A 24,972-nucleotide genomic window follows, 5' to 3' on the forward strand; every position below is an offset into this window, starting at 1 on the left:
TCTCTCGCTTGGACTTGAGCGGCTTCATTATCGGCCCGGTAGACAGCCACGATTGCCTCTGCCTCGGCCTTTGCCTTTTCGGCTTCTGATTTGGCCTTTACAAGTTCGGAAGCCAACCAAGCCCCGAGCTCCTCTATTTTCTTTGCCTGAGCTAAGCTCTTCCCCTTCATGCCTCGAAGCTGAATTTCGACCGATGACAATTGGGCTCGAGCAGCCTCTTTTTCAGCAGCAAAACGGTCTATACTTTCTTTCCACCCCAAGGTCTCTGCCTTTATCATGTTAACCTCCTCGCGGAACTGCCCGATCCTCTCAACCTTTTGTTGCAGCTGTGAGATTGAAATATTAGCCACAGTTCCTGAATCGAGCCCATGAGCTTTTAAGATTTTCATTACCTACTCGATCAGGTCGGTCTAATCTTGGTGAGCCTTTGCCAACTCGGCTGGGAGGTCTTTAATCTCCTCTTCTTTTTTCCTACTGAGAAGTTTAAGGGAATTTCTCTCCTCCGTGAGCCCTCGGAGGTCGGTCTCACATCGGCTCAGCTCTGCTCAGGACTTTGAAAACACTTCCTGATGGAGCGCAAACACCTATACGGAAAAAAGAAAAGCAATTAGACAAGAAGAGAAGAAATAAAGTAAGTATGATATCGACAAAGGGAGTTGAGACTCACCCGATTCAAGGCTTGTTGAGCCTTATCGAAGAGACTCGATACTTCACTCAGGTCGGTAGCACTCTCGACCCCGATAAAGTAACCACGGAATGGGTCCTCCCCTCCATGGGCCCCGTTTACTTCGGGAGTCCTCGTAGCTTGGGCCTCCCGAATTGCCTCCTCGAAAAACGCAGGGTGAATCGACAAGTCTCCAATATCTATTGCCCCAAGTGAGCCACTTGGGGCATTCTCCTCACTGCGAAGGGCCTCGGAGCAGGCCCCTTCAGACATAACCGCCTTTTGCTCATCTCGGTGGGAGGCATCTTCGATCTTCGACAACTCAGGGACTTTGCCCGAGTCCTTTTCCAAGACCCCCTTGGCTCGAGGCGAAATCTCTTCAACCACCACCGACCTTTGGGGCCTCAATGGTTTTCTTCACTCGGGCCACCAGTTCTGAGCCATCGACTTCATCTTCTTCTTCTTCTTCCTTCCTTAGCCATTGAATCACATCCGCAGGCAGGGCAACAGTGTCTTTCTTTGACATTCGAACCGGATTCTTCTTAGGCTTTGGATCCTTGGAGGTTGAGGTCATTTTCCTCTTCTTATCCTTCGCCGGCTTCGGAATCGGGGTCGAAGTGTCCTCTTTACCAGACGGGGGCCTCATGACCGCATACTTGCCCAGGCCTGTATACGAAAAAATTGAATAAGTAGAAGAAGGGCATCTTAATCAAATCATCAAATACACAAAAAATTAGCTTACCATTATTCTTGGCCTCCCATCGACCCTTTAATAAATCACGCCATGAGCGCTCGGCGTATGTAGGGGTCGAGGCCAGGTTCCGAAACCAGCTCTCGAGGTCGGGAAATGCACGGGGCATCCAAGCGACCGCTACATCATGGAAAAAGACATCGATAAGAAAAGACAAATGAACAAATAATACATGAAAGCTAACAGTGAGACGATACTTACTATTCATGTTTCATTTCTCAGGAAATGGCATCTTCTCGGCTGGGATTAGGTCGGAAGTCCTCACTTGAATGAATCGGCCCATCCAGCCTCGATCCTTGTCCTCGTTTATGCTCGAGAACAGCACTTTGGTAGCCCGACGTTGGAGTTTTATTAATCCGCCTCGAAAGAGGCGGGGGTTATACAATCTGATAAGGTGATCGAGGGTGAAAGGGAGCCTTTCGACTTTGCTCACGAAGAATCGGAGCAGAATAACAATTCGCCAAAAGGAAGGGTGGATTTGGTCTAGGGTTATTTGATACTGACGGTAAAAAATTAACGACGACGAGGTCGGGGGGCCCAATGTGAAAGGGTAAGTGTAAACACTTAGAAACCCTTCCACATGGGTAGTAGTATCTTCTTCGGGCGTCGGGATCACCACTTATTTGCCCTCCTAGTTGCAGTCTTTCTTTACCTGCTTAAGGTATCCCTCAGTTATCGAACATATATACCTCGACATTGGCTCGCATCGACCAGGAATCGACGAGGCTTTATCGGTTTTGAAATCGGAGTTTAGTGTGCACCCCCTAGGAATGCATTCCTCAAGACGGGGTTCCACCGACGTTTTCCTGCCAGCTGGTTGAGAAGATGAAACAACTTCTTTTTGTGGTACCGTTTTCAATGTTTTTGCCATTTTTGTGTAAGTTTAAAGAAAATGAAGATAATGGGACTTGACGTTTGAGAAAGGATTAACAGCAAAACCTGAAGATTTGTAAAAGGAAAGAACTTAAGAGATGTAAAAGCTTTGGAGATTAGAAGAAAGTAAAAGTAAAGTTTGAATCAATGAGAAATGGGTATATTTATTGGATTCATGGCGACGGTTCAAAGGCACTAGTGGCCGACCACCAACTGACACTCATTAATGATTTGGGAAACTGTACCGACGGGACGTTTCGGTCACTCCTGTCACTTACGTCACGAGGATGACGTCATGACAGGTCGAGGTAGAAAATCGAAGGCTCAATTCATTTCTTGCCATTTCACTCCAAAAAATGAGGGGACTATCTGTATACGGTTAAAATCGGGTCCACCCGATTTTACTACTTGACCGAGACCGGGAGGTTGCATCGAAGGATGGCCTTGTAACGGAACAGACTAAATCACGAGGATAAGGTACCGAGTTCATAATCGAGGTACCTGTTGAGATCGATGCTAGTAGCGATCGAAGCCAAATGAGACAGATATCGAGCAAGATCGAAGATAGCACAATAACAGAAAGGCGAGATATCCGTGACTGGTCGAGAATCATGGCGTAAATCTTGGAACGTATCAAATCAGAAACGGTTAATTAGCTAATAAGGGGATTTCCTTCTGTAATTATAACTATACCATAAGTGGAACTCCTCTACTATTTAAAGGGGGTTCTAATCATTTGTAAGCGACATTGTTCACATAAAGCAATATAATTTTTTTTTCTCGTTTATACTATTGTTCATCGACTTGTTATATTTTGATTGTTCTTACATCAACCAGTTCGAGGGTAACCAAATTCGAGGGCTGAGTTCCATTCTAATATTGGTTTGCTTTACTTTATAGTTCATTTCTGTTATTAATCTTCATATTTATCAATTGGTATTAAGTGAAATCACGTGTCCTTAGAACCACATTATAAGTTTAATTATTATCCGATTTTAAGGGTATAAATATGTATATATATATATATATATATATATATATATATATATATATATATATATATATATATTGTACGATTTTTGCCGAGGCTGTCGGGTTCCGATGGCCCCTCTACCACCCACGTAGGTCTGTCTCTGTATGTGAAAATATCTATCGTGTATTTATTGTGATGATATAAATGTCAAATACTAGTAAGGGTTTTTACCAGTGATACCTTCCTCATATTTTTTCTTCAATTTCTTTGAAAGACCTTAAATGGTTAGAAAATGAACAATAAAATTTCAGGTCAACGAAGATTAACAAGACACATTTTGGATGGCAAATTATGGAACATATTGAGGTGCAAGTAGTGATGCAATATCTTCCTTTATTCCAACTTAATAATTACAGAAAAAAGACCCAAAAAAAGTGGCTCGTAATAATTGGTCAAAATACATTAAATTAATCAACCGACTATTTTGGGGAGAAGACGTGCACAAAACTCTCAACATTATGCTTACTTCCCATTAACCATTTTTAATTAACTAATAATTGATAAAATTATGAAGTGGACTCAATCAAAGGGTTTCATTATTGCTATCTTTTCTTAGGTGACGTGGCTTTATCTTATTGGTTAACATATTTAAAACTCTCTCATTATCCTAGATTTTTAATCCCACTCGAAGCCAGATATTCTGGTATCTGTTGACTAATCTATGTCTCTGAGGGGCAAAATTGTCCTTTCACAAAATATCCAAAATGCACCGCGGGGTAATCCAAAGATCTGAACCATGTGCAGCGGCAAAGCTACTACACGTGCTAACGATGAAAAGGTTATGATTGTACACGCGCAAGTCCATGGTATCAACATGTTGTTATGACTGAGACTAAGACACGTGTCGCTTGTACGGTGATTCATAAACTCCCAACTAATTCGGGAGCAACCTGAACGTAAGTACAAATTAATGCAGATCCAACAACCTACTTAGGCGAACTGTAGATTTTTTTGTTCTCATTTGGTTTCTGATACCCGCATTGAGGTTCTAAAAATCGATTAAAGAGTGAAGCGTCCCATACTAAGATTTTCTCCATTTCTAGAATATGTATTCGAAATCTCAAATTAAATGTGGAAAGATCCGATATATCTTAACACAATTTGAAATTTCTGAACAATAAATTTGACTAATAGATCGCAACTATAAATGTAAAAGGCAAAAATTTATTCGTGCTCAACAAAAAATTAATGAACACAAGACATGTAACTTTCATACAAACATTTATGATTTAAATATAATTAAATAATATGCATTTTTAATTTAATTCTTACCCGCTAAAGTTATATTACTTGATTTGATATGATCATCCGATACATACAAGTGTTTCATGTAAAACAATGCTCAACCAGACCTCCAGAAACCTAATACTCCTACTATTATCGGTGCTTATTGAAAATAATAAAGTAAAAAGATACATTTTTTATCATCATGCTGCAGCTCTTAAATAAAAACTCTAATTTTTCCATTGAAGATTTTCCAAAACTACATACTATTGTTTAAAGATTTAGACTTAACAATCTGTTCCAATTCAATTTTGATGTTCAATTTTGAAAAATATAAAAATTGTGATAAAATATATGTGATTCTTTGTGTTTCACTTATTTGTTTCTACTCAAGCATAGTGTTTAGTTTCTTAGAGAAAATGTTGTAGATTGAACATCTCACCATTGTTCATAGTAATTTTCTTAAGAGCATAAATATATACGTAAATCACAGTTAGAGCAGGATTTTTATTAAGCAGATTCAAAAAATTTAAAACGTAAGCATACAAAAAAACTAAGGGGATTCAACATCAAATATATATATATATATATATATATATATATATATATATATATATATATATATATATATATATATATATATATTTTTTTTTTTTATTATTTATGTACACAATATAATTTTCGGACGAAGAGGTTAGAACCACATCTGCCCACCTAGCTTCGCCCCGTTACAGGTATAGCAAATAAGTTTGTTCTGAGAATTTTCTTGTATAAAATAGGTATAGCTAAACCAACAAGAATCCTAACAACCCTAGTACAAGCAACGCCACTTTTTCAAGTGTAATTAAGTGTCATTTCTATATTTAGCTATATCTTAAACTTTAAATGCATCTTACACTTTATAGTTCTAGTCGTGATTACGTTGGACCTGTAGCAGCAAAATGACTCATTTTGATTTGTCTAGATAATTTATGTATTGACGGTACAAAATATTTACATAATAAGTCAATTAAAAGATAATTATAAATAATAATAATAATAATAATAATAATAATAATAATAATAATAATAATTCCTAACTTAAAATAAATGGTAAGTGACCCATTATAACATGTTAAATTATAACGACAAGATAAGAAATTTATTCTACTCTCAGTGCATAAAGCTTGAAGGCAACTCGGTGCACGAAATATTCCAGATTTACGAAGGATCCCGGGAAGGGCCGCATCTCAAGGGATGTGATAATGCAACCTACCCTGATACAAGTATCAATAACTGATTTTACGACTCAAACCCGTGATACATATCTTAAAGCATTTATATTTTGTACATTGATGGCGCATAAATATTTCACACCATCAAATTAAATTTGCTGCAATAATAGATAACTATTTATACATAACAAAAAAATCGATCTGATAACTTGAAAAATAGCAAATAATCTGTTATAATTAAACTAAATTGATGGTGTAAAAATTTGTACCAATATATATAAGTTAAATTCTATCTTTAAATGCATCTTACAGTTTTTATAGTTCTAATCATTATAGTTAGTACTACGTAGTATTTAGGAATTATAGTAGCAAAATGAATCATTCTGATTGGTCAAAGACTATAGGCATTTCATGGTAATGCATGTAGACAATCCCAACTCTTTGCTACCATTTTCAAAGCCTCCAACCTCTCTCCTACACAAGTCTTTCTTTCTCCAAACCTCTCTCTGTCATAACTCATGACATTTGAGCCCTAAGCTCTTTTTCTCTTTTTTTCCCTTTCTTGTCCTACACATATTCTTACAAATATCTTTACATAGTAATATACACACATCTCATATTTCTTTGTCCAAATTATATTGTACCCATTGACATATTTAAAGATTACTATTAGGATATTCATATTTAACATATTAATACCCTTTTGAGCTTTAGTTTCGAACCTGAAATCTTGTTATTTCAGTCTCTGCATCTTCCACTAAAGGTGGTTTTCTTTTAAATAATATCATTTATTGTTCATATTTAGCTTCTTTCTTGTGTTTTTGTCCATTTTTTTTGCTAGTTTTAGGGCTTTGAATTTTGAAATCTGGATTTGTATTTTCTATTTTCAAATAAATTTGTAATATTTTTGTTTAGGGGTTTTGTTGGTTCAATTTATTAGTATATTTTCAATGGATATAAATGAAGTTGGGTTTCAGGTGAAACATAACAAATTTTTAACTTTTGGTTGCATTGGGTAAAATCTGTGTGTTACCCTTTTGCTATTATGGAAATATTAAGTCAGAGCTGAAAGGAATTTAATGATGTGATAATTTGTAAACATAGAATTATCTTGCACTTATTAAAGACACCTGGTATATTCTGCTGTTTATGGAATTCTGTAGAATGGCTGTATATTCGTGAAATATTTTCACTTATTAAAGACAACTGGTATATTCTGCTATGTATTGATTTAGAATGTTCTGTTTTTGGGCCTCTTGTCTTAAATCTTACCTTTTGTTATGTTATAACAGACAGTTTTTCATGAAAATTTAAGGATCTTGTATTTTCTTATTTTTAGATTTCTGTTATTACTTATTGTTTCTTGCGCTTACGTTTTCTGTTTGGTTTCCTGGTTGCTTGCAGTTACTCCTTCCTCTCTATCTTTCCCGGGCCGAGTGTCTTCCTGAAACAAATTTTCTACTTTCTTCAGGTACGGTCAAGGTCTGCTTACATTCTATCCTCCCAGACCCCACTAGTGGGGTTATTATATTGGGTTTGTTGTTGTTGTTGATGTCTCACTTGTTTCTTACAATCAATGGCATACCTAAGTGTGTCGAAGGCGGTTCAATTGAATCTCCTTAGCGGGAGTTTGGATGTAGGAATTGTAAAATTTCAAAGAAAAGTGAAATTTTTTTTAAGGGAAAATGCTATTTGAAAATTAGAATTGTGTTTGGACATGAATATAATTTTGGGTTATTTTTGAAGTTTTGTGAGTGATTTGAGTTAAAATTTTGAAAAATAACTTTTTGGAATTTTTAAAATTTTTAAAAAATTCCAAAATTCAATCTTTTATGGTCAAACACTGATTTCGAAAAAAGTAAAAAAGTTCTTATGCCAAACGGACTCTTAGTTAAAATAAGTTTTTTTTTAATTGTTGAATTCCCTTGATTGTTATTGGAACATTTCAATGTGATGAAGTTGTATCCCAACATGGTAAGCCAAACTCTTCGGAATATTAGTTAGAGTCTTTCACCTGTACTTTATCTCTTACTCCACATCCCTTGCTGTATTAATGACTCTATATAAAGTTGAGAAGATTATATAAAGTGAAAGCAAATTCCTGTGGTTTTATAATAGTTAAGTATATCCATTCACTGTGCAAGTTTGCATTTTTTTCGAATCCTCTAGTTAGAATTCCTGAGTCCGCTATTGTTTATAAAAATATAAAAACCTTTATTCAGAAAATTTGCTTGCTTTGTCGTCACTGCAGGGAAGCATTTGGATGGAATGATTTGCTGGAATTGCATGTCCAAAGTTGGACAAATTTCAGCATAGAATGTGGCAGAGAAGCTTTAAGATGGATCTTGTTAGTTTGCTTCTTGCTAAATCTTGTCCTGATTTTCAGCTTTAAGATGGATCTTGTTAGTTTGCTTCTTGCTAAATCTTGTCCTGATTTTCACTTTCGCTCCTCCAAATTCAATTTTTTTGTTGTTGTGGTAAGATGCAAAATCTCCATTTAATTGTTAATTGTTTTGGAAAAAGAATATCACAAAATATTGGTTGCATATGAGGTAGGGGTAAGGTCTGCGTACACTCTACCCTTCCTAAACCCCACTAGTGGGATTACAGTGGGTTGTTATATAGAAAATTTCATATTTTTCTCAATGGGTAATATGTCAAAAATATTTAAGTCCTGTTAATATAAAAAATTGGAGTTCCGAAATCGTGTTTAATTCAAGTTCCTTATGAAATTAGTATTTGCATGATTATCTTCTAGTTGAGATACTGTTTTTTTCCCCCTGGCTAGTTAATGCTTAACGTTAAAAAGCAATTAAAAATATGGTAGTCACAGGTAGATTTGATATAAATCATTGATTAGGATTTGATATATGTTAGTTACTTAATTCATGTCTAATTAGGTTTTATAGTCAAAATAATATAATCCTATGTTAGAAGATTAACTCAACGTTGGATTAGGAAACCTAAATTATTTAGGATTTGATATATGTTACAGTTATCCAATTCATATCTACTTAGGTTTTGTAGTCAAAATAATATAAGAATAGGTATTTCAGTAGTCAAACTAGTTTTGCACTATTATAAATAGGAGTGCTACTACGTATTTTCTTGTATGAAAAATTGTGGAGAATATTACTTTAACATTGCAAGACCTCTCTTTAGATACTGAATTGCTCTTTGTACTTGAGATGGAGTTATACAAAATAATACAGAGACCCTTTGTGTTCTTTCCTAACTCATCTGAAAAATATGCAGACAATAGAAGTTTTGAACAATGAGGAGATAATGTTAGGCTAACTTCTGCCCTGCTATCGCATGGCCCCAAGACAATCCCGCCTCAGCTCCAGACGATCTCGTAAAAAAATCCTTTTTATCGCGCTCTTGATACTTCTACCGATTTTGTTCTTTGGCGTTTACCTCCACGGCCACAAAATCTCCTATTTTTTCCGTCCGCTGTGGGACAAACCTCCACCTCCGTTTGAGCATTTGCCACATTATTATGCTGAAAACGTTTCGATGGATAATCTTTGTCGCCTACATGGATGGACCCTACGTTCTGAACCACGTCGTGTATTTGATGGGATCATATTCAGCAACGAGCTAGACTTGCTCGAAGTAAGGTGGCGCGAGCTCTATCCTTATGTTACAAAATTTGTGATCTTGGAAGCCAATACTACTTTTACTGGAATCCCAAAGCCATTGTACTTCTCTGATCATCGCGAACGATTTGCCTTTGCTGAGGAAAAGATAGTACATGGTGTGTTTCCTGGCCGCGTTGCTTCTCCTGGTTTACAGGAAGATCCTTTTAAACTAGAAGCACAACAGCGTATCGCAATGAACAGGTTACTTAAAGTTGCTGGTATTGCTGATGGTGACCTTCTCATTATGTCGGACACGGATGAAATCCCGAGCCAACACACTATTAAATTGCTCCAGTGGTGTGACGGGGTTCCCCCCGTCCTGCATCTGGAGCTTAGACATTACATGTATTCCTTTGAGTTCCCTGTTGATTATAGTAGTTGGCGCGCCACTAGTCACATTTACAACAGGTGGACTCAGTACCGACATTCGCGCCAAACAGATGTTATACTTTCTGATGCAGGGTGGCATTGTAGCTTTTGCTTTCGGCATCTGCAAGATTTTGTGTTAAAAATGACTGGCTATAGTCACGCCGACAGAGTGCGACGTAAAAACTTCTTAAAACATTCTAGGATTCAAAAGCTTATTTGTGAGGGAGCTGATCTATATGATATGTTACCTGAGGAGTATTCTTTTCAGGAATTGATCAAGAAAATGGGATCAATACCTCGCTCAGCATCTGCGGTTCACCTTCCTACCTATGTCATTGAAAATGCAGATAAGTTTCGATTCCTTCTCCCGGGAGGTTGTCAGCGATCACCATGATTCCCTTCATTTGTCAATTTTTTTTTTTGGCTTAGAATTTGCAATTGTAAAAGAGATAGTTGTAATGGATGTTAGATGTCAGTTATTGGTGTTTTTTCCCATCAAATCTGCAGCAGATGGTTTAGCTGTTGTTAGCTGAGTTTTGTCCAATGAGAAAATAGGTTCTTTTACCTTTGCTAAGGGTGTATACACATTTTAAATCAATAATTGTCAAATGAAAGCATTGTTCTTGTTAACTGCTCTAGTTGTGTTAGTTGATAGACTTTTGCTTTTGCTACTTCTTATTGTCCTTGCTCTTTCGTCATCTTTCCTTGAGTCGGGGGTCTATCGAAAACAGTTTCTCTGCCCTCACAAGGTAAAGGTAAGGTCTGCTACACACTATTCTCCTCAGATCCCATTTGTGGAATTACACTAAGTTTGTTGTTATTGTTATTGATTAGACTTTTGCTTTTAGTACTGCAACTTGGAACTGCACACTCACACCTTTTTAGGACAATAAATTACTGTCAAGGTGCAAAGTGTGTCTCAGATCTAGAAAAAGGGTTGGAACAAATGGAGAAAAAGGAAAATAGGAAACTCCACAAATGACTAAAAGAAGGAAAAGGCAAGAAAAAAGAGTGTAGGTAAGATTCTCCAGAAAGAGGAGAGAATCATTCCTTTCCCTTTATGAATTTCTCCTTGCCCCTCTTTGAAGGTCTCTTTTGGCATGATTTAAGTGAACAAAAATTGAGGTTTTCCTTAAATTGGTGATCTTTTTTAGTTTCCTTTTGCATCTTTCGTTGAGCGAGTGTTTACAAGATAGGTTTAAGTTCTGCGTACACAATACTTTCGAAATCCCACTTGTAAAATTTTACTGGGTGATTATTGTTATTGATGATCCTTTTTTAATATGTCAATTATGGACTAGCGGAAGGTAATTGGTGACGAAATTATAACCAGTAAATGGTGATTAGTTGAGCTCCTTTTGACGAAAAATTTATATAAATAGGTTAAGTATTACTTTTTATACAACGACTCAATTTCAAACAATTGAGGTCGGCTTCATGAATCCGTACTGACAATAATTTTTATTTATATATTCTATTAAATTTTGAACATTCTTAAAAAAATATTGGCTTCACCACGTGTGGTATCATAAGTCACTTGTCAAGTGCAAGTTGTAAAGTTGGTCTTCCTTCAACCAAAAATTGGAGTATTTGATTTTCTTGATTAAAAGAAAAGAAATAGAACAGAAAAGAAGAAGAAATTAATCTTCTTCATTTGAAATTTCCTCTTCTATTTATAGTATACCTACTACCTAATGGACACATAAGTCAACCCTTGTTGATTAAGCAAATAATATAGTTAGTGGATTTAGCAGCCAGTCACAACTAAGCACATCATTTTACTATATTTAGTGGTACCTGTCATTTCATCAACAGGGAAAAAGATTCACTTTAAACATGTAAATACGTTAGATTAGAATGAGACAAGTTACATATAAGGTTGTTGAGAAGCACTAACTTTTGTATAATATAATAAAGCACGAAAATCTTTAGCAAAAAGTTCTTATTTTTTTGACATTTTAAAAATAAAGTTTACATTAAATAAAATTGTCATTTTACTTATCTTCATACAATATTTAGGACTTTTACATTAACAAAAATTCTATTTATTATATCTCTTCTTATTTAAACTATGAAAAAAAAGAAGTTTAAAAATCAATGGAGAGTTTACCTTATATAAGTGATTCACTGTAATTATGATGCAAAAAAAAAACGATAGAAGAGGCCGAAAATAGATTAACGTTTCAAATATCCTTTCTACCAGGAGTATTTGATTTTGTTTGGCCAAAATCACTTATAAATTGAACTTTCCATGTTTCTATTTGTTTAAATTTTTATTTTGTTAATACAAATCATAATAACACTGCATAGAATTGTTCTTACTAAGTTTTTGAGCATTGAAGAATTATTCTTACCAATTAAAAGTATCTCGTCGATTTTTATATTCATTAAATTGGATTTTACGCTAAACAAAATAATTATTCAGTTACTTTCCTAACAAATAAGACTTTTTAATCACATAAAATTTTATTTACTAAATCTATATTTATTAGAATAATAGTGTTCTAATATCATGAATTTTAAAATCAATTAAGATTTTACCTTATAAACTAATAGTAAAAATTAAAACTAAGGGCTCTTAGAATCTTTTTAACATTATTAGTTCATTATCACAAATTTAAATAATTAAGAGTTTACCTTACATAACTATAATACCTTCCATGTTAGTATTTCTAATGTTTAGTATTTAAAAATTAGAAAAAAACACGTGTTACTTGTCAAAATACTCTTGAAATTAAATAACGCAGATGGAATTGTGAATGTGCTATTTTCTTTATATCATAAATCAATTACTATTTGAAGTCTAAATAAGTGCAATATAGAAAGATAAATAGTTAAACGCCACGATATTAATTAATGATGAATTTAAAGATAAATAGTCAAACATCAGGATATTAATCACTGATGAATTTTTAATGGTAATTTCTGATTTCTATACCATTATAGTTGAACTACTTTCCTACGTAAATAATATTATTTATATTTTATTTTTATAATATTAAAAAATAATACTGAATAATTAGAACAAAAAATTAGCAAAACTTATAAGAGATAGAGGTGATTAGCAATAGTCAATAACACTAATGATTCTTCAAATACAAAGATCCAAAGTGAAATGTCAAATACATTTTTACCTTATAATAATAGAATTTTATTGCATAATTGAAATTCGGAATGAACGAATACTAAGAATTTACATAAAATACATTATTTCCTTTAGAATTAAGAAAACATTATTACGTTTTAAAATTAACTATAGCAAAAGATCCAATTCAATTCTTTTTTAAACTAATCATCGCACAATAAATTATTTCTTAAGTACACAAAACTCTTGGAATATAAAAATAAAGTAAAATCATTTATAGAATAGTAACTTTAAACTGGCTAAGAGAAAATTTAAAGCAATAAGGATAGAACAGTTGAAGACAAAATATATTCTAACGAATGACAAACCATTATATTTTATATGAATTAAATTACTCCTTTTGAAAAATATTAACTCAATATTAGTCATTTTAGGATTTATATTGTCACTTGTCATTTTTTTTCCTGAATCGTAGGTCAACCACGTTATTTCAAATTTTCTAGAAGACTAATAAAGTCATTTTTTTCAATTTATATTACTTCATAAATTTTTAAAAAATCATGATAAAAGCATTTTTATGTTACTTATTTATTTTCAGTAGGTCGCATAAATAAAAATAATTTTCATAAAATATTCCTACAAAAAACCCCATACAACCATAGTAGGATAATAACTAATACTAATTGAGGAGTTCTATTTTACAGTTTTTTCTTTTATTGAGTTAGTGATATATAATCAATATTCATCATCCTCACAATTTACGTCTTTTATTTTATGACTCAAAGAAAGACTTTAATATAATAAGTATGTGATTATTTTCAAAATAAATGTTACTCATTGAGATCGGGTACACGCGCAACGCGCGTACCCTAAGACAAGTATTGTACTGATGTTGTATTAACCACCAAACTAAAAGACAGAGGACAATAAAACAAAAAGGAAATAAGAAGAAGGCCAAAAACATAAGCAGGCACCTAAAATAAGCATGACTTTTCAGTTTAGCACTTCAACATAGGCTTATTCCAATTAGACACTTAAAAATATATTCATAATGTATCTATTGAACACCTTACTTACTATCAGTAGAAAAAATAAAGCGAGTGTAGTCTACTTGCGGATGATGTGGCAAATCGACGAATAGATTGGAAACATGTGTTATTTGGACCCAAAATAATTATTAACTAAATGTCTTGAGACAAAAAAATACCTCCCTCCCTCTCCATTTTCTTCTTCGCTCAGCTACACCCAGTTGCATCCCAATTTTGTTGAGGAGAAAGGAGTTACTTGATTATGAGAGTAGTTTAGCCTATTTATGTACGGTTGATTAGTTAGGAAGTTAGTGAGATTAGTGAAGTACTTAGTTGGTTAGTTTGTTACAATAGTGGTTAGTCACACATGTGTGTATATATATGTGTGTGTTAGTGTAAGAGATGCACAGTAAGTGGTGAATACAATTTTCACTGTTTCATTCATTCTCTTTCTCAGATAACTCCTTCTTCTTCTTTTCTTTCTCTTCTCCCTCGTAGCTAGGGTTTCTATTGGTGATTAATAACCAAATTTCAGCATGGTATCAGAGCTTTGAGCTCGGAATTGAAGCTCGAAAATCGATCCTCGCCTTATTCTCGGTCTAATTTCTGGTTCAAAACTACTACCTCAATTCTTCTGGTTTTAAAACTCGAAATTGTTCAACAATGGCGGTTGATGATTTGTCTAATAAAAACACAACTGTTATTGCTGAAAATGCTTCGCGTGCATCATCAGATGATGAATTTGAGGAAGAAGTGACAGTAGCAGTCACTCATCCTCTGTACTTAGCTCCCAGCGATACAAGTGAAATCTCTTTGATCTCGTTTCAGTTAACTGGCACTGACCACTACTCCCTATGGCATCGATCTATGCTAGTTGCCCTACTTGGCCGTAATAAGCTTGGGATTGTTGATGGCAGGTGGCCTAAGGAGCAGTTTCGTGAGAAGTACTGGTATTAAGGAGAGAGGTGCAATGCAATTGTGTTGTCATGGTTGATGAATTCAGTGGCTCCGACCTTAATTAGTGGCATTGTGTACGCTACTAGTGCACATGTAGTGCATATGGATCTTCAAGAACGCTTTGATAAGGTAAATGATACACGTTGCTACAATTTGCACAAGAAAATTGCTACCTTAAACCAAGGTACTGCATCTATCTCTGTTTATTACTCGAAGCTCAAAGATCTCTGGGATGAGACTGAATCTGTAGTACCTACTCCTGGCTGTGACTGTGTTAAGACAAAAGAATTTATTGTGCATCTACAAAAATAGAAGTTGTACCAATTTCTAATGGGCTTAAATGACTCTTACTCTCAAGCTCGTAGTCAAATTCTTATGATAAAACCCCTGCCTACAGTGAATCAAGCTTATGCTATGCTCATGAGTGATCAGAGTCAAAGATCTGTAGCAGCTACTGCTGGAGTGTTAGGATCTGCTCCTAATGCAAACACAAATGCTTATGATTCCACTGCTTTGTACAGTCCTAAGCCTAATTTCAATCCAAAGTTTAGAAAGAATTACAATGTTCAGTGTGAGTTCTGTAAAATAAAAGGCCACAGTAAGGAAAACTGCTACAAAATAATAGGATATCCACAAGACTATAAGTTTAAAAAAAAATGGGGAGCTGGAGCATACAATGCTATGATAGAACCTAGTCATGATGTGCCTTTGCACACAAATCTTGTCTCTCAGAACATGTCAATGACACCTATGCAAATACAATCCATGTCCATGTATCATGGCCATCAGTATGTGAGTCAAGCTACTGAAGGATTAAAGGGTCAAGGAAACTCTAGCACTCAGACTAAAGTAGGTTCTTCTTCCTCACAGCCTTTGGGATCAACAAGTACTGCTTCACAAGAAGGTGGTTTTCATTTCACCAAGGAACAATATGATCAAATAATGCAGATTTTGAATAATAGCCCAACTCCTCCTACTCAAGCAAATACAGCAGGTATTGATACTACTCTTTTAGTATCCACTAACTCACAAGAATGGATCATTGATACAGGTGCCACCAATTATATGGTGTCAGATGTTAATTTACTGACCAAAACCTCCTTAATCACACCTTCTAGCCCTAAAAGAGTTCTACTACCTAGTGGAGATGTCACTCAAGTTACTCAGATTGGAGATAGTCATATTTCAGATAGAAACACTATTAAAGAAGTGCTTTATGTACCTCAGTTCAAATTCAACTTATTGTCAGTCTCCAAGGTGACAAGAGATCTAAGATGCTTTGCTTCCTTTTATCCTGATTTATGTGTATTTCAGGATCTCTTCAGTGGCAAGGTGAGGGAGATTGGTAGGGAAAGAGATGACTTATATTTCCTGCAGAAACATGGTGCCAAGAAGCTTACTGCAGTCGCTTTAGTTGCAGCTGGAATAAAGTCAAGAAATACTGATATCACTTTGTGGCATAAAAGACTAGCTCATATCTCTAGTATGGTACTCAGAAAACTGTTTCTTGCTAAACTAGCTAGTATTACTGACACTATAAATAAATGCATTGTATGTCCATGTGCTAAGCAAACCAGGTTTCCATTCCCTACTAGTTGTATTAAGAGCACTGATGCATTTGATCTAATTCATGTAGATGTTTGGGGTCCTTACAAATATACAACTTTTGATGGAAATAGATATTTCTTGACTGTTGATGATGATTTCACCATAATGACTTTATTATTTCTTCTAAAATTAAAATATGATGTATGTGTTGTACTTGCACAGTTTATTGTGTTTGTTCAAACTCAATTTAACAAAACCTTGAAGGCTATCAGATCTGACAGTTTGAATTTGTCAATTCTGTATACAATACCTTATTCCAGAAATATGGCATTGTCCATCAGAAGACACGTGCTTACACTCCTCAGTAAAATGGAGTTACTGAGAGGAAACACATGCATATCCTGGAGGTAACTAGAGCCTTAAGGTTTCAGGCCAATATTCCTATTAAGTACTGGGGTCATTGTGTTCTTGCAGCAATATATATTATCAATAGAATTCCATCTTTTGTACTCAATGGCCTGTCTCTTTTTGAATTGTTGTATGGTAGAGCACAAACCTTGGAGCATCTGAGAGTTCTTGGTTGTCTGTGTTATGCCAAACAGGTTCAAGAAACAGACAAACTTTTTCCTAGAGCTAAGCCTACCGTCCTTATGGGGTTTTCTGATACTCAAAAGGGATATATCATGTTAGATTTGGACACTCATTGCTTTCTCATTAACAGAGATGTTTCCTTCAGGGAAGATGTTTTCCCTTTCAAGGATTCTCCAGCATTTGTACCACCTGTGTTCTTGCCCCCCGAATCATACACTTTTGATGCAGAACTCACCTCACCTCATTCTTCTACCAATTCTAACCATGCAGCTAGCAGATCAGGACTGGACTCATCTCTACAACACCACTCAATATCAGAAGTGGTGCCAGCTTCCTTGTCTTCTCATGATCAGAGCTTCACTAGTCTGAGAAGATCATTAAGGACCAAACAAGCTCCTATTTGGATGAAAGACTTTGTGTCTTTGCCAGGACACAAGTCTGTGCCTTACTCTATTACCAACTATGTGTCATATGATAGACTATCTAGCTGCCTTCTCCTAAATATCAGGCCTATCTAGCTGTCTTCTCTACTATAGTGGAACCTACCTCCTTTGAGGAAGCTTTTAAAGATCCTACGTGGGTGGATGCTATTCAAGCTGAGATTGTTGCCTTAGAATCTAACCATACTTGGTATGTGTTCTCCTTGCCTGATGGCAAAGTTCCTATTGGGTGCAAGTGGATATACAAAGTAAAGTACAAGGCCTCAGTAGAGGTAGAGAGGTTCAAGGCCAGGCTTGTGGTCAAGGGGTATAGTCAACAAGAGGATGTTGATTATCAGGAAACATTTAGTCCAGTGGTTAAAATGGTTACAGTCAGAACAGTTCTGGTTGTTGCTGCATCTGAGCATTGGCACATTCATAAGATGGATGTGTACAATGCTTTTCTCCAAGGTGACTTGCATGATGAGATATATATGACTCTTCCACAAGGCTTTCAGAGTCAGGGGATAGTAGACCAACATGCAGACTCTTGAAATCCTTGTATGGTCTTAAACAAGCACCAAGATAGTGGAATGCTAAGCTATCTAAAGCACCGGTGCACTTAGGCTTCATGCAGAGTCAACATGATCACCTTTTGTTTATAAGAGGGACAGGCAAACACACTGTCATCATCTTGGTCTATGTGGATGCCATGCTTCTCACTGGACCTGACTTGGCACTAATAGATGAAGTGAAAGCTAAGCTACAACTGACTTTTAAGATGAAGGACTTAGGAGAGTTGAAATACTTTCTTGGCATTGAATTTGCTAGATCACAACAAGGCATCCTGATGCATCAAAGGAAATACACACTAGAGCTCATCTCTGAACTTGGACTAGGAGCTGCAAAGCTTGCAGTTACACCTACTGAAGCCAATGTCAAGCTTACTACTAAGGAATATGATGAACAAACTGGCATCCTCGATGGCACATCAGATGAAACCTTAACAGACCCCAGCAAGTACTAGAGGCTACTAGGAAAGCTGCTCTACTTGACAGTCACAAGACTAGACATAACATTCAGTGTTCAGACACTAAGTCAATTTATGCAGAAACCAAAGAGGTCTCATATTGAAGCTGCACAAAGAGTGGTTAGGTATGTGAGGCAGCCTGGACAAGGCATACTACTGTCTAGCAAAAAGAAGAACACTATCACATCATACTGTGATGCTGACTGGGTAGCATGCCCTCTCACTAGGAAATCAGTAACTGGATTCTTTATCAAGTATGGTAAGTCATTAGCATCCTGGAAGTCAAAGAAGCAAAGTACTATCTCTAGGAGCTCTGCAGAATCAGAGTACAGGAGTATTGCATCAACTGTGGGAGAGTTGGTTTGGATACTTGGCCTATTCAAGGATATTAGGATAGCTGTTGAACTCCATGTGAACATACTCACAGACAGTAAAGCAGCAATTCAAATAGCTCCAAACCCAGTATTCCATGAATGCACCAAACACATTGAGATCGACTGTCATTTTATAAGAGAGAAGATACAAAATGGGGATGATTATTTGTTGTCCAAGCTAGGGGTACTTGATGTCTTCAAACCACCTAGCTTGAGGGGGAGTATTGAGGAGAAATGAGTGACTTGATTATGAGAGTAGTTTAGCCTATTTATGTATTCTTGATTAGTTAGGAAGTTAGTGAGGTTAATGAAGTACTTAGTTGGTTAGTTTGTTACAATACTGGTTAGTCACACATGTATATATATATATATATATATATATATATATATATATATATATATATATATATATACATGTGTGACTAACCAGTATTGTATGTGTAAGTGTAAGAGATGCACAGTAAGCGGTGAATACAATTTTCACTGTTTCATTCATTCTCTTTTTCCGATAACTCCTTTTTCTTCATTTCTTTCTCTTCTCCCTCGTAGCTAGGGTTTCTACTGGTGATTAATCACCAAACTTCAGCAAATTTCCCCTCCTTCACCATTGTTGTTATACAACCAACCCCCTTCCATAGAGCATCAGCACCACCACCATTCCACATGCTCACCAAAACAAAAATCTTAAATTTGTTATAACCTTAGATCTTCATCTCTTGTATTGATTCAATAGACAATTTTTCAAATTTCACTATAAAAAGCCCTTACAATTAGAGAAGAACCACTAGTAGTCAACGAGCAGCCAAAAAAAAAAAAGTCGACCAACAGCGACCACCGAAAAACGTTGAGCTTGGCCAAAAAATTTATTCTTTGGCGATCCTGTACTACCACCTCCGACACTTTGTCTCATTTCCTTCAACTCTTATTTCCTCATTTCTGAATTACCTTAAAAATTTCATGCTCCTTCAAAAATTAAATCAGATAACTACTGAGTTTGATCGAAAAATCTAGCCAACGGTTCCAGTTTCATCAATGACAATGAGAGCTTTGACAACGCCAATGACCAAGAAGATTTAAGAGTAAGCTGAAAGATTTTTTTTAAAGTGAGTCTTTGTAATTGTTCTCGTGAGTTTCGGTAAAAAAGCGGAATTGGAGATATTAAGGAATGACTGTTTATGGTAGATTTTTGGTGAAGAAAAACTAAAAAATAATTTTTTTATAAAGAATAAAAATTTACTTGGGTATTGTTCACACAATATGACATGTCAGCATTTTGTGTTTAATAGACACACATTTATTGATATTTGAGTGTCTAATTGGAGCAAGCCTAAATTTAAGTGCTAAACTGAAAAGTCATGCCAACTTCAGGTGGCCCCTTATGTATTTGGCCTAAGAAGAAGGTTACATTTATATGACTCGATATACATAGCCAAGCTCGACTAGAGGCCACAAAAAGAAAAGAAAAAAAATGTTTGAATCACGAAATAAGGAGGTGCTAAATTATGCATAACATAACTGCATAACATTTTGTCACATTCATATGACGTCTTAATTTCAACATCGCATTCTAGGGTCCTTTAAGAAAGTTTGTTTATTGACTTGTAGTCTGTTTCGCCAAGTTTTTAAAATTAGTTTATTTTAAAAATTATTTTTTTAAAAAAAAAGTATTTTTCTCAAAAGGTTTTTGGTGAGAAATAGTTTATGTTTGAATAATTAATTGAAAAGCACTTCTGGGCATCAATTATTATTTGATCAACCTTTTAAAAAGTGTCTTACGTGTATCTTTCTCAAAAGTGCTTTCAGAGAAGTGCTTCTGAAACTATTTTTTTCTGTTTCTCCAAAACTGCTTCTGTTTCTACTCAAAAACACTTTTTTTTTCTTCAAAGAGATTGGCCAAATATTTTAACTTTGGAAGAAAAAAAGTACTTTTTGAAAGAAAAAAAATGTGCTTTTGGCCGTGGAGAAACTTGGCCAAACAGGCTATATTAGCCAATGAGCATTATATCGAACATTTTAATTTGATCTCAATCTTAACAAAGAAATGAGAGATTTTTTTTTTATAGCAAATATCCAAAGATGGATGAAATTAACTGCTAACGAAATTGATGTTGAAGTTAAAGAAGACTAAAAAATATGAACAATGTCGGAAAATTTTAATTATGTTTTTTTTTTTTTTTTTTTGCATAGCAGTATCGTGGTCATGAGCTATATATAATTTACCACAAATAAATTACTTTTAAAAATAATTTAGTGATTAAGGGTATCGTTGCTTTAACTTGGTAATGATACTAATTTTCTTTCCTTTTATGGTCAAGAGAATCCTATATTATTATCATCTTGTAGTCTACAAGAAATTAAAAAATGGAATTTGGTTTGTTACATAACGATTATTCGATTAATACTTTCTTTATGGTGGAAAGGCAAAAGAAATAATGAAAAGAAGACTTTACTGGCTCAAATTTGATAGTGAATAAAATGTTGCCACCTTTTCAGCGACATATTGAAACAACTTTATTAATTGGAGGAAAATAAAAAGAAAAAGAACTTCATTGAAAAGCATATCAATAAGTCTTGGTAGACCATCGACCTAGGGACACATCAACTTTTCTAGGCAGTAACAAGTGGTGCCAAAATGGTTAAAAGAAAATAGTTAATCATTCGTATTATCCATTAAAAAATAGGTTGTATGATAAACTTTTTAAAAACGGGTCAAATATAGATAAAAATCATATTATCCATTTAGAAAATGGATAACCAATGGGTTTAATTCTTATATTTGTAAAGCCTCAAATTGGGGGTTCCTCAAGTTTGGGAAACTGAGAATTCTCCCAAAAGTGATCATATTCAAAAAGTCATTACCCATATTATCCGTCGATTAACCCGTTTTTTAGCCGTATTAAATATGGATCAGGTCGGATAATTTATTCATTTTTTTCATTACCCGTTTTCGACCCGAATCATATCCGACCCGACCCGACCGTTTGCCACTCCTACTCGTGACCAATATAATCCGAACATTAGTTTACCACTTACTTGGATTAGGAAAATATTCTCAGGTAAAATGCGGTACTTATTATTATATAGGGTTTGGTTAGCATATATTTCATTTTCAATATAAGTAGTACAAGTACAATTTTGTAATTCAATTTCGCTATTATTTTATATTGGATTCAATAGTGTATAATACATATGTTACAGTTTCTATATTAATAATCCCCGCATATTTTCCAACATGTCTCGTAATAAGGCTCGCCAAATTTCCACAAGAAAATCATTAACTACAATATTTTTTAATCCCAAGGAACTTAAAATTTTTAGAATACGGGGATCAAAAAAATTCTTAAGTTGATTTTGTTATATCGACGGATTAATTCGTTGAACATGACATTTACATATTTAAGAAATTACAGTAAAATACTAAAAATATTAAGTACTACTCACTATTTAAAGAATTTAGTCAAAGAGAAAAAAAATTCCTTTCCAAATACGAGAGACGTGAAGTAAATGTTCCTTTCTTGGATGCCCAAAATGAACTCATTGCAATATAACAACATCAAAAGGGCAATAGATAATGACATCAATAAAATATTTCTATTTCCGTTTTTGTTTTTCCTTTAAAAAGAGATTGTGATAAGTATAGAACACAGAGACCAAACACAGTCTTAAGATTGATTTTTGACTTTCTTAATTTTAGCACATGTTCTCAAGTGAGGGTTCACTTTTGTTAATTAAAACGTACGGATTTATATTTGAGTAAGTTGAAGATAGAGTATAATTGAAAGTTGATGGTGCCAAAAAAGAATATTATGACTTTGTTAGTGGTACCGGAAAAAAATAAAATAAAAAGCCCTACTCAAAGCTTTCTAATTCCTTATTTTTGGTAACTTATAATTTAATGATTTTGCATAAACAATAACCATAAATCCAGTGTAAATAATTTAATGACTCACCAAAAAAATGAAAATAATTTAATGATTCAGTTTCAGTTGAATTTGAACTTCTTTTGGTGTGGTTGTGTACAATGAATATTTTGAGGGTTTGCACCTCCCTTAAAAAAAGTTATTTTATAGTCTTAATCGTAAGATAATTTATCCAAAGTATCCTTTATCTCTCCGTAAACATTCCACTTAATTAACATTCTACTAACTTGGACAAAAATGGTGAATTTAAAACATATACTGATAAAAGTTTTTTTATTTTTAAAATATTAAATATTTTGAAACAAATTTGATTTGTCAAAATGACTACATTTAAGACCGAATTAAGTACTCATTATATTTTTTAGACCTGTTATTTTCCAACACTGAAAACTGCATTATTATCACTTTCGGAAAAAGAAAAAGAAAATAGAAAGTAAACAAGAACATTTTGGTCATGCCAAACACCATAGAAAATTACCTAGCGGATTAGTTATTCCTTCCGTTCACTTTTACTTGTCCAGTATATTAAAAATATATTTTCATTTTTACTTGTCCACTATACTAAATCAAGAGAAGACAATATTTTTTTTTCTTCTTTTACCCTTATCATTTATTTCTCATTCCCAAAATTATTTCTCAATACTTTTGAAAATGTCGTCATTATCATGAGTAAAATTGTAAAATATATATTTCATTTATTATTTCTTAAAGAGCGTTAAAAGTCCAAAGTGAATAACTAAAAATGAACGAACGGAGTATGGAACTTTAAACCTATGAGACAGCTTATAAGTGGAGACGGATGAAGCATATGAGTTCTGAACTTACCACCAAACTCATAATTCATTTTAATTATTGAATTTGTAATTACATATTTATACATATTTAATAAATTTTTTAATACAAATACATAATTTAAGCAAAATTAATTGGGCTGGTCTGAACCTATCTAGTTCTCTAGATCCAGGACAAAGACAAAGAGAATGCCGAAAGCGACATATCTAATTAATTAATATTCTTGGTATGAAAAGAAAAATTGTGACAAGTATTTGGTGAACATATATAATGATTAAGTCAAAACCGGAACTTTTCCTTATTGTCGTAAATATGATATAATTTTCATTTAAATTTAATATAATTAAACCATGAATAATAAATAAAAGATGGCTCAAACAAGTAGTGCATGATGGTACTTAATTATTAAATGTTGCACATCTTTCTTGATTCGCAATAATAGTCAAACCAAATTGCAATTTATTAAAAATTTATGTAGACGCTATGAACATATAGTCTCCTTATTTTTTAGAAATTTTACCTCCTATAGCAAAAGTTGATACCTTATTTATTATAAATAAATACCCTTTTAAAAAATTATCCCCTATAGCTACCTTTTAATTTTTATAGCAAAATATCTATTTATGGTCACTTCCTACCTTTAAGCCATTAAATACGCTGTGTATTATTTTTCTCTCTCCCTCTCTCTTCCCTCTCTCCTCCTTTCTCTTTCCTCTTTCTTCTTTTTTCCCCCCGATTTTTTCCTCCCCTGCTTTTAGAAACCCTAGCATGGGCTGTGTTCCGCCAACGACAGATACGGCCAGCGACCACTTCCCCCCTTCCTTGTTGTGTCACCCCTAACCCCCTCCTCCGGCCGACGATTTCTTTCACACATTTGTGTTACACATTCTAAATTTTTCTTAGATTTTGCATTGATTGTTCATGTTTGCCTTGTGAAATCTGAAGAAGTTCTGTCTCTAGTTTCCGTTTGATCCTTTAAATTGGTGATTCTTCAACAACTGTCTTCATTTAACCGGCGGCGACGCCCCACATGGCGGCGGCCTGGATATCGGTGGATTGGGGATGGAGTTTGGGGCTGAGGAACTTAAAGAGTCTATTACCTTTTTTCATTGTATTTCAATGTATCTCGATGTATTCCATGTATTTCATTGTATTCACTGTCTTTTTTTTATTGTATTTCAATGTATCTCGCTGTATTCCATGTATTTCATTGTATTTACTCTCTAGCTGTATTCCATAAATGTATTCATATATTTTTTTTAATTAATATAATTTATGTATTCATATGTATATATGTATTCATATATTTTTGCACTATAGATGACCTGCTATACTTCATGTATTCAATGTATTTTTATGTATTTAATTGTATTCAATATAATTATATAATTTTAATATATAAATCTATTTGTAAAGATACCACTAAAAATATTTTAGTAAAGATACCACTAAAAAAAGA

At 34.3% G+C, this 24,972-nt stretch overlaps 2 protein-coding genes and 2 long non-coding RNA genes across 7 annotated transcripts; 3 read left to right on the plus strand and 1 right to left on the minus strand.

Moving 5' to 3' along the window:
• Positions 1–6,228: 6,228 nt before the first annotated feature.
• On the plus strand, positions 6,229–10,399 carry LOC104096764 (uncharacterized). Of its 4 annotated transcripts, none has more exons than XM_018771004.3 (4): positions 6,229–6,522; positions 7,164–7,241; positions 8,011–8,106; positions 9,015–10,399. In XM_018771004.3, the coding sequence occupies exon 4, from the start codon at positions 9,075–9,077 to the stop codon at positions 10,161–10,163; it is 1,089 nt and encodes a 362-aa protein (XP_018626520.1). In that variant the 5' UTR covers positions 6,229–6,522; positions 7,164–7,241; positions 8,011–8,106; positions 9,015–9,074; the 3' UTR covers positions 10,164–10,399. The 4 variants fall into 4 exon arrangements, with proteins under 4 accessions (XP_018626520.1, XP_009601474.1, XP_033512173.1 ...); XM_009603179.4 differs by having other exon boundaries at positions 7,164–7,230; XM_033656282.2 differs by lacking the exons at positions 6,229–6,522; positions 7,164–7,241 and having other exon boundaries at positions 8,071–8,161.
• On the minus strand, positions 8,005–8,293 carry LOC138900701 (uncharacterized). The gene is made up of 2 exons (XR_011411863.1): positions 8,201–8,293; positions 8,005–8,145 (listed from the first exon to the last, which is right to left on the minus strand). It is a non-coding gene; the product is annotated as an uncharacterized lncRNA (long non-coding RNA).
• A 4,146-nt stretch (positions 10,400–14,545) lies between the features above and the next one.
• LOC138901122 (uncharacterized) lies at positions 14,546–15,151 on the plus strand. Its single transcript, XM_070188860.1, has 2 exons — positions 14,546–14,832; positions 14,905–15,151. The coding sequence occupies exons 1-2, from the start codon at positions 14,546–14,548 to the stop codon at positions 15,149–15,151; spliced, it is 534 nt and encodes a 177-aa protein (XP_070044961.1).
• A 369-nt stretch (positions 15,152–15,520) lies between these two features.
• Positions 15,521–16,553, plus strand: LOC138900762 (uncharacterized). Its single transcript, XR_011412010.1, has 2 exons — positions 15,521–15,833; positions 16,154–16,553. It is a non-coding gene; the product is annotated as an uncharacterized lncRNA (long non-coding RNA).
• Positions 16,554–24,972: the final 8,419 nt, after the last annotated feature.

The sequence above is a fragment of the Nicotiana tomentosiformis genome, chromosome 11, assembly GCF_000390325.3.
Source record: "Nicotiana tomentosiformis chromosome 11, ASM39032v3, whole genome shotgun sequence".
NCBI classification, from domain to species: domain Eukaryota; kingdom Viridiplantae; phylum Streptophyta; class Magnoliopsida; order Solanales; family Solanaceae; genus Nicotiana; species Nicotiana tomentosiformis.